Here is a 16,822-nt window from a genome sequence, read left to right as displayed (position 1 = left end):
AGGAAACATGGCAACCACGCGTATGTAGTGGCAGCAGGTGACGGCGACTTCCGCTTTCCACGAAATGCAGATTTCAAGATTTCAACTTTTTCCGGATCATTGAATGAGCACTATCAAAAAAAAATCTGCATCATCTATACAATCACTCATCCATCGAAACTCTTCCTCATTTGGTCGAATAAGGGGTCTCGGGGTTCAAACCGCTCGGCACAATGGCCAAAACCTCCAAAGCATTCAAAAAGTTCGCCTCGTCCGGTAAACTCAAGGACCAAATAGCCAACCGTCGATCGAAACAACAATCCAAGCGGAAACAGGACGACCGAAAAGCACAGCGTAAACACCAACGTGGGGCCGCCAACGAGTCTGACGCCGAAGTTGGTGAAGGACAAGATGATGATGACGATGAAGATGACGAGCGAGATGCTAGGCGGGCTGGAGAGTCTGCATTGGGCGGGAAAGCTGGAGGGGTAGCTAAATCTGTAGAAGATCTCTTTGGGGCTGGAGGGTTGGATGGTGATTTACCTGAAGAATCTGATCTAGAGGAACTCGACGAAGAGGACGAAGACGAAGAAGACGACGACGAAGATGATGAAGAGGGAGAAGGAGAAGAAGATCTGTTAGATGAAGTAGCGATGAAGAAAGCTATGAAGGACCTGAGTAAGAATGATCCGGAATTCTTCAAGTACCTCAAAGAAAACGATGAGGAGTTGTTGGATTTCGGCAAGTCCAAGGCTTCTGGAAGTAAGAAAGGAAAGGGCAAGCAAGTGGATGAAGATGACGATGAAGAGATGGCTAGTGATGACGAGGATGAAGATGAAGATGACATTGACGAGGACGAGGACGAAGAGAGGAAGAAGATCAGTGTGAATGGGAAGATGTTGAGAGGATGGCAAGAGGGTATGCTCAAGGTAAGCTTACCATGACCTGACTTCATTATGATGGTCTAGCTCACGGAAATGGAACTGGGCGAGTAGCAACACTCAATCCGATCACTCAGGAAGACCTTGCTCGCTTTCAGAGCTGCAGCACATATGAATGAAGATGATGGCGATCAAGGTAGTGGGCTCGATACCAAGTATTCCATCGATAGTGCTCAAGGTATGTTCAGCTTATCCTTGCTATACATCATCTATGTTTTTTTTTTCTTCGCTCGGGCTAATGTTCTGCTTCGTAGTCTTTAACAAGCTTGTCGTTACCGCGTTGAAGTACACTCCCGTAGTCGTCGCTCATCATTTCCCATACAAGACCTTGGCAAATGGCAGAATGTGAGTCAACCTGTATCTGAATTGACTCAACCTTTGAAGATCCTTCTACCGATCTTTATGCCCTTCTCAATACCCTGTCTTCCGCTAGCGTGTAGCGTATAGCTGATATCCGATATTCTAGTAAACTCCAACCACCTAAGACGCCTAATCAATCTCTGAACAGACTTATCCTATCCCACTTTTCCACCTTACTGCACCTGATCAAGTCACTCCCTTCGACCCCGTCATCCCTCTCTTCGGGCTCAAATGACGAGGACGCCGGCTCGTTGCTCCTTGTCGCAGTCAACGAATCTACCAAGCTTTTGCCGTGGATCATGGGTGCTCGAAAACATCTCAGGGCTTACTTGAAAGTATTGTTAGATTTGTGGAGCTCAGCAAGCGATCAAGTTAGAATTGCAAGTTTCTTAGCTCTTCGAAGGTTGTTCACTATTGGTGATGATGCCGTCAAGGATCTTTGTCTCAGAGTGAGCCTTTTTACCTTCATCCACACATATCATCTTTTCCCTTCTCTTACCCTTTCATACTTCCAACTCACTTCGCACGTCATCATTTCACAATTTTCGCGACCGAGAACATGCACATGACTGTGAATGTGGGCTAAAGATATTCTCACGTTTAGAACATCTACCGATCTCTTCTACCGCCATTACGAAACACCACCCCCCATACTTTACCATCCATCAACCTGATGAAGAACACCGCTTCTGAATTATATCAACTCGCGCCTTCACTCTCGTATCAACACGCGTTCGGGTTCATCCGTATGCTAGCTGTGCATCTCCGAAACGTCGTCCGATCAAGTACAAGTGGAGCCGGTGGCGATAATCAACAAGCCTTTAAAACCGTGTACAACTGGCAGTTCGTCCACTGTCTCGATTTCTGGTCCCAGGTCTTAGCTGGCGCATCTTCGACTCAGACGCAAGTCGATAATGGTGGTCTGGAGAGTCCGTTGAAACCTTTGATCTTCCCTTTGACGCAGATCAGTCTGGGTGTGATCCGGTGAGTGGTAGAGTCATTCTTCTTGTTTTTTTGCTACCTGCATAACGATCATGAGGATCAATTCGATTTCGATCTTCATCATGTCCAAAATACGGATATCACGACAATATCGATTGAAGCATTACCCATATGAGATAATAATACTAATTTGACTCATCTTCACCTCGCAGACTCCTCCCCTCATCTCGATATTTCCCATTAAGATTCCACATCCTCCACTCCCTCCTCCGAATCATCCAGAAAAGCGGCACTTACATCCCCCTCTCTCCTTTCTTACTCGAGATCCTCGATTCGACCGAATTCAAACGATCCAACCCCAAAAAATCGACGCTCAAACCACTGGATTTCGAATACATCATCCGTGCTCCCGCCGCTTATCCAAAGACACGTATCTACCAAGAAGGTCTAGGCGAAGAGTTAATCTACCTCCTCGGAGAATTTTATTCTACACTATCACTCAACATCGCTTTCCCGGAATTGGTACTTCCTATTCTCATAACACTTAGGAGACACATAAAGAAGGGTTCAGCTGGATCGCCTAAAGTGGTGGCTTCCCTCAAGGTACTGATTGATAAGCTTGAAGCGACGAAGACTTATATTGAGAAACAGAGGAGGGGTGTTAATTTTGCGCCGAGGGATAGAAGTGAGGTGGAGAGGTTCTTGGATGGAAGTAAGATCGAGTCGACGCCGATAGGGAATTGGATTAGATTGCAGAAGAAGATCAGGGATAAGAAGCGAGAGGAGATTGAGAGGTCGTTCAAAGATAGAGCGGGGGTGAATGACGAGGATGAGGATAGTGATTAGTGATTAGTGATTAGCGGTTGATAACTAGTGGTCAGATATAAGTAGGCAATTAGTGTTTACTGTTACTGTTACTGTTTTGGTTAGATTCGGAGTGCATTTGGGTGTGCATATGGCGGAACGTCGTCTTCATCACTCGGTACGAGTAGTCTTCTCCTTTTTTGATAGATCAACGTAGTACTATCCCATGCACATGTGAATTTATCATTTCGTATTTTACATATCTCCTTCATCGATTGCGCCTCTTTGCAAACTTTCTTTCAGCTTGTCCTGTCTCGCATCAAGTCCATTCCTGACTTATTTGGCAAATCGCGCCATGACACCGTTGCATCGTACCGTCGTAGCACAATTATCCACGTTGCATGTAGCGCACTCCACTGCGCTTGTACCACGGCACTACTGCCCTACTGCACTACGGAGCCAATCGGTCGATCTCCCATTCACCAGTCGATCCTTCTTCTCTCGTGTATCTGAATCTGTCGTGCAATCGAGAGGGTTGTCCAGACCAGAATTCGACCTCGCTGCGTAGCAGTAATCAGAATCCGGAGATCAAATTTCGGAGATTGGATCGAATGGTAATATGAAAACAAATGGCTGAAGTCAGCTTCTATTCGACTTCATCTGATACATGGAGAGCAAGTAGCGGAGCAAAAGCAGAAGTAGAAGTAGCAGTGGCGGTGGCATAATATACAAATATCGTCACGGATGGATTTGCAGACTGGGTGAGGGTGATTTGAGGTGTAAGTGAGTCTTAGAATGCAGGAAAACCTAACCCGACTTACAAAGGAATAACCCTCCATCCACCCCAGAAGTCCGGACATTCAACCTTTCCCTCCCCTAATTCCTCTTGCTTCCTATCCACTATCTCCTGCACTTCCCCCTCTTTGACCACCTTTGACTGGGGACTACTCCACGCTCCAATCTGACTTCCTCTCGGGCGACTAGCAAAATACTCTTCACTTTCCTTCCTACTGACTTTTTCCACCTTTCCAACTACTCTGACAGATCTCGAGATCTCTCGCCAGTAGAAGGTTAAGCTCGCATATGGATTTTCGTTCAGTTCCCCCGATTTTCTCGAAGTGTAATTAGTGAAAAATACAAAACCCTTCTCATCGACCGTTTTCAAGAGTACTACCCTACTAGAAGGTATCCCTTGTTTGGTGCACGTAGAAAGCGTCATAGCTTCTGGTTCCACCACTAGAGGACTACCATCTTTGGAGTCGAGGGCGGATGAGAGCCACTTGTTGAATTGGATCAAGGGGTTAGGGGATAGGTCGGAACGGAGTAGACGAGGGGTTTTGTATTGGTTATGCGATGTTAAGTGTAATTTCTCTGGCGCTTCTTTGTTCGATGAATCCCCAGATTGAGTCTGAGTCTGAGGTTGAGGTTGAGGGGCAGGGGTACCGTACAAATGTTGGACTGATGACATCTTGCGAATATTACTCAGACTACCCGGGCGTGAATGGAGACAGGTTGAGACAATCGGTCTTGGCGGAGTGGTGAACGCGGATTTGGACGTTGAGCGGAGTATCGGTGTCGCTGATCTAGATATGATAGGGAGCATACGATGTACTGTGCTCAACGCAATGATACGAGTCGAAGTGTAATCGGGGGGATTCGTCAGAAGTCAGCGGATGCAGGATCTATGGTGATCGGCGAGCGATGCTTCTTCCTGAGATTGAATTTGCTTCCGGTCACTGACTTTCCCTTCTTGCCCACTTCACGCATGCATGCAAACCCTCGCTCTCCTTGGTTATAGGCCAATCCGGACTACGCACTGATACGCACAGTCCAGTCTGCGGCTCTACTACTGGCATGCATGCATCTAGCCCTGCTCAGGGTGCTTTTGCTTTTACCGCGATCGCAATCCGAGGTTGAGGTAAGTTGTCTGGAATTTGGTACAGTGACAGTGACAGTATCTAGGTTACATCATCCGTCTACCGAGGATGCAATTAACGTAAACATGATGAGATCCACATACTTTTGGATCTTATCCATATCTCTGCTCTTCTCATCAGATACAATCAGATCTCCTTCCTCAGTTAAGCGTATTTCTACCTGACCCTACGAATTGATCAGGATCAGCATCTGCATCTGCATCTGCACCAGCACAAAAAGCAGCAGACGGACTACGCGTCCACTTGCAGATTCATTCAGCAGGCGAGATCAGCGGATCACCGAATTATATTTCGGGACATACGATAACCATTACGAGTATACGAGTAGAGTATCAAAGTCAAGCCAAATTGTGCATCTCTACTCGCCCTTTCCATCCACCTGCACCTCACTCCCCCTCTCCTTCGCCGTTGTATAAAACTCAACTGCGCCGTGGCATTCAATCCACGATGAACCTCTCCAACATCCGGGACCACGTCCTATCCCAGCCTGCGTCATTCAAGAAGAAAAAGGAATATCAGCTGGAAGAATTACTTGGCCGAGGGGGGTTCGGGAAAGTGGTTAGAGCTACTTGGACACCTCCAGAGGGGGAGAAGAAAGAAGTTGCCTTGAAGTGAGTCCACACCCTTTGTGACATTACAAACCTACTTGAAAATTTGGAAAGACGTTGAAATCAGTGTAACTGAATGTGCGTATTGTGGTCCAGGATAATATCGAAAAAGCTTGTCAAGGATAACGAGCAAGCTGTAATGGACGAGATCAACGTTCTGAAAGGTCTAGACCACCCGAATATCGTACATGTCTGGGATCATTTTGAGTCGAGGGATAAGTGAGTGTTGTCATGTCAGCCTACTCTGCCTATATCTACATCCCAAGCGCAATTGTTCAAGAGGTAAGGTAAGGTAGTATGGCAAGCTTACGTTTTTACCGGCTTCATCTTACAGGTTCTACCTCACATTCGAGCTTGCCGTGGGAGGAGAACTATTCGATCGGATATCCGAACGAGGGAAATTCACCGAGAAAGACGCTTTGGACTGTATAAGGTGAGTGCTCATCACCTCCCCTTCTTCTGCTCTTTTTTTAGGGTTAACTCTTGTAAGAGCACGCTCCATCTCTTTCGTTTCCCGGACCTCCTTCGCTTCTTAGTCTCAGCACACGAGAAATATTCGCAACAGCTGACTACCTCTCGCGCTGAATTCCCATTATACACAGACAAGTCTGCTCCGCTACCTCATATCTGCATTCCCATCAAATAGTGCATCGTGACCTCAAACCGGAGAATATCCTGTACAAATCGAAAGACCCCAACTCGCGGATCGTCATAGCGGATTTTGGAATTGCCAAGCACCTCGAAGATCCTGACGAGGTATTGCAAGACGCTGCGGGGAGTTTCGGATATGCTGCGCCGGAGGTGTTGACTGGTTCGGGACATGGAGTGAAATGTGATTGTTGGAGTATCGGGTGAGCATCTCAATTTCCTATCTCAAGCTCTCAAGTTTACTACCTTGGCTATCTCGAAAATCTGAAGCTACAATCTACACTCACCCTGCAATTCCACTGTTCAAAATCACTTCTACGGTCAGCTCGAAATGGCAACTGAAGTTGCTAACTTCGTTATAGTGTGATAGCATTTACCATATTATGTGGATATTCGCCTTTCCGCGAGACCGATCGAAATGCCTTATTGCGGGAAATGACGAAGGGCAGAGTCGTCTTTCACGAGAGGTATTGGAAGAAAGTGTCCCAAACTGGTGAGCTCTTTGCTCAAATCCAGCACATCATACCTCTGCATCATCAACAATAATGTAAAGCCTTACTTCGCTGACCCACTCCCCTGACCGATAGCCAAGGATTTCATAAAAGCGTTACTAGTTGTAGATCCCAAAAAGAGGATGTCGTCTGCCGACGCTCTGAAACACCCGGTGAGTCGCCCATATGCGCACTACTCACAATCCAATTTATCCGATTGTAGTTGAGAGACCATCACTGAAGCTGTTTTCCCTGATTATGAATGTAGTGGATGACCCAAGGCCAAACTACAGAGAACGACCTCTCAGACGCCGTCATCCCAGCTCTGAACGCCAAGATGAAGTGGAAGAAAGCCATCAGGGTGAGCCTCCGTGCTCTCAACGTCGCTTTAACCCACTCAAGGATATCGTCTGGGGTATGTTGCTGATTGAGGGAACTGTTCAGGCCGTACAAGCTACCAATCGCCTTCGGGCCGCTTCAACATCATCTCGCTCGGCTTCATTGTCCACTTCTACTTCTACTTCCACATCGACTGACTCCACTTCCACTCCAACCCTGACACCCGTCACTCCTGTTACTATACCTAAAGCCATCACGCCGCTAAGTATGACCGAAGAGGAACCCATGTCGGACTCGCATAGCTTCTTTACGGCCGAGGAGACAGAACATGAGAACGAGCACGATCAAGAACACGAGCACGAGGTGCAAACTCCCGAAGGTCCGTCCATCAGGACTGAGATTGGGGATGTGCATATCGTTGAAGACCATGATAGTCCGAAAACATCTAAACAGCCTGATGATGTTGGAGAAGTGGAAGAGACCAACAAGGGGCTGAAAGTGAATGCGAATCAAGCTCGACCGGAGACAACGAGGAAAAGCTCTGTTGAGAATGTCGTTGAGGGCGTAAAAGGATTCATGGGTCGGTTACGGTTATAGCTCGTCAAGATAACTTTTATGACCAATTTCAGTCTACCTCATTGTCGACAGCGGGGATCATTGTCTATGATCTAAGACCTGTGACTCTCTGGTCCGAGCAGAAAATGTGATTTGTAGAAGAGGTATTCGTGCGGTCTCAAAATTGTTAGCTTTTCGGAAGAATTGTGCCTCTTCCTGTATCTGTATCTGTATTTGTATTTGTATTTGTATCCAGACTTGTGCCTAGTCATTGTCATCAACATCGATATCTGTTGTATTCACCAGCATGTCAAGATATGTACACTAGTATAAACGCAGCCGTAATCGAAACGATGCGAACAAGGTCTATCCAGTGAAACAGTATTATACTGTACAGTATCGTTGTATTGCGCTCGTGTACCCTATTGTGGACCTTTTGGACTCCAGTGATCCATTCTCTCTGCTTCGCATCATTCTATTCCTCTTGTTCGGCTTGCACCTGTTATGTATGCCCAGATAGCTCAAAGGATTAGTCAGGTGAGATCTTACTTATCGCGATGGACTGGCTCGGCGAGACCCATCAGTCCTCTCGAGGTAAAACAAAGGACGATCGTGTCTGAGAAGCAACAGATCAAATATTCAAAGCCAGTCGGCACAAGTCCTCGCCAATCCTAGCGTTGTACATATGTACATATAACACATCTCTGTAGTACTTGCTACGATCTCTGCCTCATCGACCTCTCTGTCCCGTACTCATCTATTTTATTATCATGTCCAGGACACCGCCAATTTATGATCACGCTGACGATGAGAACCATGGGAGCAATCCCCGTGGTACGATAGCCGACACAGCGGCGGCAATGATGACGCGCAACTTGTTTCGCTCTCGAAACAGAGTGACGGATGAAGAGGCGGATGACATGACCATCGCTATTCCTCTTGAGGAGCCTGGATCCAGTCTCGAGCTCAGACAAGGAAGACAGACAGTGATGCCGAGCATCTATGTTCCAGCCCTCTACGGAGATCAAGTCCAATCCCATATCAGGTCAGGCGATTCGACGGGACTTAGGGCCGCCATCGAAGAACAGGAAGAAGGGGTTATAGAGGCTATTCGATCTCTCAACCTTGACTCCCACCCGCAGTCTGGCGATCCGTTGAGCGCTACGGATCGTGATTTAATTGCAAGGCATACATCCGATGAAGAATCTCATATCGGCCTAGCCATCGACGAACTCGAAGAGAGCGATACACCCACACGTACAAGTATTGACAACTTCGGAGAGCCCCACGATGATAGGGATAGGGTCGGTGAAGATTGGCACTCCATCATTCCGGGGGATTACAAACCCTCATACCACGGCTCGTATTCAGACCTCCCCCCAATATGCCTTTGCCTTCACACTCAAGCGCATACCCGCAATATAACGATACGAAATCGTACCTCTGCGCCAGCCTTGTTCTGGTACCACTAGCTCTGACAGCTGCGTGCGTAGCATCGATGAACTCTGATGGGGTGTTCGCTTCGCAAGCGGAAGCTCGCACTTACCCCGATGACAAAATAGGACAAGCGGGACCATCTTCCACTCAATCGCTCGGTGGATACACGGACAATTTCCAACCAACTACCACCGAGGGCACTACGAACACTGCCACAGCCATTCCTGAAGTCGATGACGATGACGAGGACGAGGACCGCAACAATGCGGATCTTAAAGGCATGGACGGATGTTACCCTTAGGAGCATGGCTGTTGAGGAGGGTACGGATGTTGTATCGGAATACATTACTGTCACTTCTCGGTAGTCTGTCGGCTTCGCCTCACCTTCTGGTGACCTTATACCTCGTTTGGTTTGCTCATAGATCCAGTATAGTGCCGTCTGAGTGAGGTATTTGCAGACCATTTGTTCCTTGTTTCCGTCCATCACGAATACACACCTGTAGATGAAGATCGTACAGTATTTTTTAACGATGAATGAACATTTGAGTTGCAATAAACAATACTACGAAAGCCCCATATATACGGATGAACAGTGTACACTGGACAAGCCTGTGGAGTCTTGCAAATGGTCAGACAACGCTCAACCATGGTTCCAACTCCCAAATTGATCTAGATCTGAGCACAAGCCATGATCATTCCCTCGATCGTCAGCTCAAGCGCCACATACTGTACAGACCAGCATCAAAGGTTGAGAAAAGATGGACGACCCGAAATATGACATACCTAAAGCCGGGAAATCGAGCCACGATAAAGCATTCGAGTTGATATTGATATTCTGAGCATTCGCCATATTGCTCGATACACCTCCGCTCCCAATCGGATTCGTGCCATCGCTCGTGCTGAGCCAAAACAACTGTTCGTTGTTCTGATTAGCCATGCGATTATCGTGCTGATACTGGTTCCTTTGATCGATCGGCTCCAAGTGAGTATTGTTATCCACACTGTTTTCTCCCGCGGTCATATCGAAGTTGAAACCGAAGTTGAAGATCTGATCAACGGGTCCGAGATTCGCTATACTCTGATTGAACAGTTCTTCAGCTATGAACGGGTCGAACTCTAATGGACTCTCGTTGGTATTGGTGTTGGTATTGGTCATACTATCGCTCGGATGATCGAAGAGGCTTTGAACGTCCATGGAGAGCATTGTTTGTTGTATTTGTTGCCCTTGTCCGGACGTATGGCTGTATTGCCCCTGGGCATCGGGTTCACTCCGCTGTCCAATGTCAACGTGAACGGGCTGACGATCATGTGAAGCTCTAGGAGAGCCTGGTCTAGTCTCCGGAGGAAGTATTCGCTTTTTACGGGCTTTGGTGATTACGTATTTCAGTTGTCGAGCAAAAGAGAAACCCGGGACTGTAGCACGAAGTCTTGTGAGTCAGCGAGCCATCATTGCCTTCATTGTTTTCTGCAAGGCCTTGAGGGACTAAGAGTTTGAAAGACCGTATCATGCGGATTGAAGGCGGAAATGAATACGAATACGAATACTACTCACAGTGCGCCAAAACATCTGTCAACTGCGTAAGATCTTTGGCCACCTTTCGAAGATCGATAGCTTCCGGGAACAGCGTAGCCAGCCTGATATATATTCGCGAAACACTTGCTAGTGCGACGTGGGAATAGTGGTTCGCGTAGATCAACTTGTTTTTCTGCGAGCCGGGATCAGGACTCAGCACATGCGGCATTATCTCCATCGAAAGAGGGCATTTCCGAGAAACTCACCTCTGTACTGAGGATTCTGCCTGCGATGAAACGGGCATCGTCCAAGCTGGAGAGTAGCCACTGCCGACGATGAGGTGGTAGATTCCCCACATCGCTTGGACTTCGGATATCCCGCAAGAGGTAAGAATTGGCCAAGACCCTTTATACAAGATAGAAAGCTCAGTATACCCTGGTCTTGCAGGATACCAATGACTTGACGTACGAGCTGAAGCATCTTTGTGTAGTTACTGAGCGATAGAGGAAATAACACAATCAGCCGCGGCTAAGCTCAACGCAAGATCCAATTTACTTACGATCAGTCACCAAAATGTCATCAGTTGATACCCCTTGATGTACTTTCGCACACAAAGTGTCAGCTTGATTCTGAATGATCGACTAGGTCAACCTTACTATAATATTCTTTCCATTTCGCTTCCCACGTATGAGCGCCATCGTTGAACCTGTGCAGCGCTTGATCCACGTCGCCCTTCTCATCGGACAAGCTGATCCGGTGTAATGGTACTACGATGATGAATGATCAGCGAGCCCTCCTATCTCCCATCTTGCGGAAGCCGGAGATAGCTCACGCCGATGCAGAAGGATTTCGCATGATGCTATGATCCGACCATCTGTTGGTAGCCGATTCGGGTGGCTCAGTAGCGCATGAGCATGGGGAAGAATCAAGTTCTCATCGATGATAAGCGGTCGTCCATGGTTATAAGCCATTCTATTGCCGTCATAACAAGACCAGTCATGGATTCAGCAGTCATAACACACCTTGAATGGATTATGTGTTTGCAACTCACTCAATGGCCATCTTACACACAGTCAGCCATAGTCTAGCTCCAATAACCAGTCTTCGCTCCGCATCGGCGACTATTGAAGAGGTCTGGTGGTCCTTCTCCGAGTACTGGCGCTCAGCTAATCTGGGCAGACATCTATACAGCTCCATATCGATTCTGTTTCTTGACGTCAGCTGGCAGTCCTGTAGCCTAGTGTGATTCTTTGAACGACTCACGCCATACTGATTGCATGACTACCAGGTCTCCATCCCGTATCTCCCCAAGATGCCAGGACAACTGCATAGGAGAGAATTTCAACCGTTGTCCGTTGCCACAATGACTGTCATTGTCCACTCACTCATAGCTTGAAGTGCTTCTGCATTGGCGATAGGCGAAAACAACGTGCTTTTGCCTGAGGTCACGGAAAAATCAATTCAGCTTTCGAGATTCTTGAGACTTGTACTCTTGCTAATTTAACGATTTAAAGGCACTTACCGATATTCTCCGCATGCTCCTTCAGCCTTCTCTGAAGATCACTTGCCTCGTTCCCGGCATCCATAATCTTTTGGCCTACGAACAAGATGACCGATACAGAAAAAGACGATCTTCGCCGCAGACTACATGTGCCCGGTGTTTAGCCTGTTTCACTCCAAGAGATGGTAGACTGTGGAATAGCAAACATGACACATACCTGTCCCACGTATCTATGGCAGGATCATATACAGGTATAAAAGCATGAGCTCCTCTGAAGAACCTGGTACAGCCGTCAATATGCAATCAGTCGATCGCCCGAGTTTCGATAATTTGTCAGACTTACAACTCAAACAGCTGTCGCCCATATATCTCATCGCATATCCCCTCTGCGACTGGATCTAACAATTTTGGAGTGGGCGAATGGTCGATCTGGCTATTAGTCGATCGCTTGCGTTTCTTTGTCTGTAAGTGCGATTGCGAACCTGCATCGTAATCCTGGCCTCCGGACTGACCGTCCCCCACTGGCTGATGTTGATGATGTTGACCGTGGGTATGCGTCTGTAAGTTCGTCGGGTTCTTAGGCGAAAGACTTTCGGCAGGTAGGTGCCCATCTGCTCGGAGTCGTTTTCGTTCTTCACGTCGCAACATATCACGCATCATCGACATACCTTCCACTTGACCTTCGGGATTCTCTTTTCCCCCGTCCCCCGCGCCTTCCCCTTCTGTGGAGGACGAGCTCTCAGAGTGCTCCATGATCGGCTCGAGATTATCATCATGCGGAAGAGGTATGAGAGACCTCTGTGCGGTATGTTGCGGGGTATGATGAAGCTGTTGATTGGCTATTTGCTGTACCCATTGTTCTAAGGATGGTGTCGACGTAGACGGTTCTGAAGCGGCAGACGGTGGAATACCAGGAGGAGCTTGTCTAACATCTTCCAATCACAATGTCAGAATCGTTCTTTCTGTCTATGAGCACAGGGGCTATGTAGTGCACAGAGACTCACTTCGGCAATCGGAGGCAGCCTGAGTTGATGTAACACCTGTATTCGACCCAGACGTGGGTGCTAAGCGCAATAACAACGAGACAACATTTTCTAGATTGGTTTTCACCTGCTCCATCTGCTCTTCCAGCGCGTTCACTTTACTGCAGACCGTTCGGAGGATATGTGCAATTTATGAGCTTGAAGATCATGTTGAAGCAGCAGGATTATCACTCACTTCTGCAGTCCGCGAGTAGACCTCGACTTGCGTTTCGGCGGCAAGCTCAACGTGTTACCGCTGCCGCCAGGCCCATCTCGTCGAGCCTCCATGTTCAGTGACCTCTCAACGCACTCAACCTACAGATGCAGACTCGGTCGCCTTCGATTATTTTCGCAGTCCACTGATAGTGGGACTCGACATTGCAAACGTCCGGCGATTCCTCATGTAAGGTATGACATCGAGACTTGAGAGGATCTTGTCGTTTGTCATATCAGGCACAGTCAAACGAGAACAAAAACGTAAAGGTAAACGACCCGCATGACGAGGAAAGATGGCCCCACCGGCAGATGATGCAGCTCTCGTAACCGTCAAAAACCGACGGAGAGCGTCAGCGTCAGAACGCCAAACCCCTATCTGCGTGGGAATTCACAAGTGAGGATCAAGCCAAGAAAGGCCCAAAAAGTCGAAAATGACATGCATCTAATGGTCAATCATATACAATTGCAGTCGCATCTACAAATGGAACTCAGGCTGACTCCAGCCAGACCGTGGTCTCGCCTGGTATCACACCCTCCTTGACCGAAGTCCCCGAAGACTGGATGAGAACCTTACCAGCTGGTAAAGCAGCTTCGTTCTTGCTGAAATTGACTACGACTTCCCATCCTCCTGGTCTCTTGAAATGCAATAATTCCTGATCCGAGTTTTTGACCCACTCGAATGTCTCAGAGGTCTGTAGTCGTTTTCGTAATTCCAGTGCCCTGCGATAGACGTTCAAGGTACTTTCGGGGTCCTTGTCTTCCGCGTCAACGGCGTAATTGGCCATCCAATCCGGTTGAGGCAGGTGAGCTGCTTTACCAGGTCCGTACCCGAAGTTCTTGTCATTGGACTTCCACGGAAGGGGTACCCGACATCCGTCTCTTCCAATTTCTTTGCCCTTCGTTCTTCGGAAAATTGGGTCTTGTCGTTCCTCGGGCTCAATCTCAACGACTTCTTGTAATCCCAATTCTTCTCCCCTATCAAGGCGTCCAGGGTATCAGCGAAGAAATCGATCAACATCCCTTGTCATTTGGCTTAAAGGCACTTACTGGTAGATGTAGGTAGATCCTGGAAGAGCCAAGATCAAAAGAGTCGCTGCTCTTGCTCTTCGGATACCACTTTCCAAATCGACCTTCTGAGATTGGAATCTGTCGATCAGGAATTTGTTCAAAGCTACCTGAGATACCGGGAGGTTCTCATTGGGCACGTTGGGTAGACCGAACCGCGTGGCATGCCTCATGACCTGCGAATGCATTAATATTTCCGCACCTCCATGTTGAAAAGAGTAACACGCCATGATGCTCACATCGTGGTTAGACAATACCCATGTGTTGCTTGACTTGGTCTCCTCCGCCGCAGCTAGGGAGTTATCGATACACTTCCTGTATTCCTCGACTTCAAAATTGCACAAAAGAATATCGAATGAAAAGGTCTGGCCCAATCCATCGGCTGAAGCGTAGAGCGGTTTTCGATCAGGTGCAACCCATGCTTCCGCAACAGCCCTTTACGGTACAATACAGCATATTCAGCTCATGTTCCCTCTTAGTGTATTAGGCGTGAAGGATGGCTCACATGAGAGGCGGATCATAAGTGTTGAACAGCTTTCTCCAGCTACTGTAGATCTCGTGGACTTCTTGTCTATCAAGCAAAGGGTGATCCAGATCGGCGTTCCCGTTGGTCAATTTCTGGGTAGTCATTTTGTCCAATGTCTCCCAGTCTGGTAACGGCTCCGACATGTCTTTGGCGAGACCGTGGGCGACATCAATTCTGAATCCTGAGACTCCTCTATCTCCCCAGAATTTGAGGGTCTTCAGGAAATCCGCCTTGACGTCTGGGTGCTCCCAGTTAAAGTCGGGTTGAGAGTTGTCGAACCAGTGGAAATACCATTGACCGTCATCAGATCCTGAGGGTGACCATGCCGATCCACCGAATATGCAGTTCCAGTCGGTCGGTGGTTCATCCTTGTTAGGACCTTTACCTGAAGTTTATGAACCGCTCACTTCAGTCAGGTTCTCAATATAATCGATAGATATATCACTCACCATCTCTGAAGATGTACCTTTCCCGTTCAAGAGATCCCTTTCCAGCCTTGACAGCAGCTTGGAACCATTCATGATCATCGCTCGAGTGATTAGGCACGATATCCACCATCACTCTGATCCCGGCATTCTTGAGCGCCGCACTCATCTCGTCAAAGTCTTCCAAAGTACCGATCTTCGGGTCGACATTTCGGTAATCTGCCACATCATCTACGGTGCAGTACAAGCCGACGGTCTTCCGGTCAGCCAGAAAGGCACAAGCTTGGTGACGAGGATCCGAGCCATGCTAGACCACTCACAACCACCGTCCTTCAAGGCGGAAGGGTAGAACGGACTGAGCCACACAGCATCGATACCGAGCTGCTTCAAGTATGGCACTCTAGAAGTTATACCTTTCAGATCCCCGATGCCGTCTCCGTTGGCATCTGCGAACGATCTTGGGTATATCTGGTAGATGACAGCTTGTCTCCACCAGTTGGGATCTGCACAAGGCGAAAGACCGGTCAGCAGACACGCAGATTTGCAAAGAGTAGATCATCGTCAATTCACCTGGCACAAGGTATACCATATTGTCCGATGATGAGTGTTAAATTCGTATAGAGATAAGGGCAGCAAGCAGTCACAACTAGATAGAGGCAGCAGTCCAAGAATCAGAAACTCTCAGCTAACTTGATATCTGCTGTGCGCGCTGACGTCGTGTCGGAAACACGATCTTTCGGTTCTGCAAATGGGCTGATGGGCCATCGTGGTGTAGTGGAGGTCGAACCGGTAAAACAGACGTACCGGCAGTCAATCGATCAGACACATGTCCAACGTGATCACCTTCCTTCCCTTAGTATCGTTCCTGCCTCGTTTGACCCCTTCATATTGGCAATGATCTTCAAAAGTGATCCTCTAGCTAGCAGGTTGTTGGCAATAATCATGGGTCAAATGAGGCTTTGTTGTTCGCAGCCAGGAAAGGTACACCAATCTGAATTGCCAATATTTCAGGTTGATTCGCGGCTTCTGCAAAGGGTATCAGCTGTTCCAAGCGCTTACGGCAGCCTATTGGGAATCACGGTTATGTGTTCGTTCCTGCAGGAATGCGCGAATCCCGTTTCGCGCTAATAAACGACTATCATCACAGCCAGCGCGGTACCTGCACACTCCTTACCCGATGACGCCAGATCCTTGCATGTCTATAACGGGATTGTCAGACCAGCTGATACACGAACGTCGAGAATCCTCATTTGCCTAGCAGGAATTGGCAATATTTCATCGACGTCTCGTTGCATTCCCAACGGAGTCACGTCAGGTTTTACGTAGTTGATTCATCTGCCGCAGGCGAGGAACGCCATGCTGTAAAGAATTACTGTGACCTCGAAAACACGGGGGCAAAAGGGATTGCCCCAAGGGGATCCCGCAACGGTGATCGTCCAAAAATACTTGCGTCCTGGTTGCCAAGCGAGTACGACGTGCGATGTTCGACATTTGACCTGAACCGACTTGACTT

At 48.0% G+C, this 16,822-nt stretch overlaps 6 protein-coding genes across 6 annotated transcripts; 3 read left to right on the top strand and 3 right to left on the bottom strand.

Moving 5' to 3' along the window:
* Positions 1-212: 212 nt before the first annotated feature.
* Positions 213-3,068, top strand: I303_102434 (uncharacterized protein; the record flags this gene model as incomplete). The annotated part of the gene is made up of 6 exons (XM_018405790.1): positions 213-908; positions 975-1,098; positions 1,175-1,265; positions 1,387-1,729; positions 1,885-2,264; positions 2,435-3,068. 6 exons carry the CDS (start codon positions 213-215, stop codon positions 3,066-3,068), a joined length of 2,268 nt encoding a protein of 755 aa, XP_018264284.1.
* Positions 3,069-3,477: 409 nt separating this feature from the next.
* I303_102433 (pyridoxamine 5'-phosphate oxidase) lies at positions 3,478-4,494 on the bottom strand (the record flags this gene model as incomplete). The annotated part of the gene is made up of 2 exons (XM_018405789.1): positions 3,478-3,586; positions 3,848-4,494. 2 exons carry the CDS (start codon positions 4,492-4,494, stop codon positions 3,478-3,480), a joined length of 756 nt encoding a protein of 251 aa, XP_018264283.1.
* Positions 4,495-5,410: 916 nt separating this feature from the next.
* I303_102432 (uncharacterized protein) lies at positions 5,411-7,646 on the top strand (the record flags this gene model as incomplete). Its single annotated transcript, XM_018405788.1, has 8 exons — positions 5,411-5,574; positions 5,668-5,790; positions 5,906-6,004; positions 6,174-6,422; positions 6,582-6,712; positions 6,807-6,883; positions 6,979-7,071; positions 7,155-7,646. 8 exons carry the CDS (start codon positions 5,411-5,413, stop codon positions 7,644-7,646), a joined length of 1,428 nt encoding a protein of 475 aa, XP_018264282.1.
* Positions 7,647-8,374: 728 nt separating this feature from the next.
* Positions 8,375-9,342, top strand: I303_102431 (uncharacterized protein; the record flags this gene model as incomplete). The annotated part of the gene is made up of 2 exons (XM_018405787.1): positions 8,375-9,041; positions 9,098-9,342. 2 exons carry the CDS (start codon positions 8,375-8,377, stop codon positions 9,340-9,342), a joined length of 912 nt encoding a protein of 303 aa, XP_018264281.1.
* A 411-nt stretch (positions 9,343-9,753) lies between these two features.
* I303_102430 (uncharacterized protein) lies at positions 9,754-13,365 on the bottom strand (the record flags this gene model as incomplete). The annotated part of the gene is made up of 15 exons (XM_018405786.1): positions 9,754-10,454; positions 10,594-10,747; positions 10,821-10,959; positions 11,023-11,047; positions 11,114-11,155; positions 11,211-11,321; positions 11,387-11,526; positions 11,606-11,758; positions 11,818-11,878; positions 11,940-11,993; positions 12,077-12,198; positions 12,273-12,335; positions 12,399-12,975; positions 13,060-13,199; positions 13,274-13,365. 15 exons carry the CDS (start codon positions 13,363-13,365, stop codon positions 9,754-9,756), a joined length of 2,574 nt encoding a protein of 857 aa, XP_018264280.1.
* Positions 13,366-13,781: 416 nt separating this feature from the next.
* Positions 13,782-15,898, bottom strand: I303_102429 (uncharacterized protein; the record flags this gene model as incomplete). Its single annotated transcript, XM_018405785.1, has 7 exons — positions 13,782-14,268; positions 14,341-14,534; positions 14,598-14,793; positions 14,864-15,269; positions 15,334-15,540; positions 15,630-15,812; positions 15,880-15,898. 7 exons carry the CDS (start codon positions 15,896-15,898, stop codon positions 13,782-13,784), a joined length of 1,692 nt encoding a protein of 563 aa, XP_018264279.1.
* Between the last annotated feature and the right edge of the window lie 924 nt (positions 15,899-16,822).

This window comes from Kwoniella dejecticola, chromosome 3 (assembly GCF_000512565.2).
Source record: "Kwoniella dejecticola CBS 10117 chromosome 3, complete sequence".
NCBI lineage: Eukaryota > Fungi > Basidiomycota > Tremellomycetes > Tremellales > Cryptococcaceae > Kwoniella > Kwoniella dejecticola.
The sequence above is the reverse complement of the archived record's forward strand: the minus strand, read 5'-3'. Positions and strand labels throughout refer to the sequence as shown.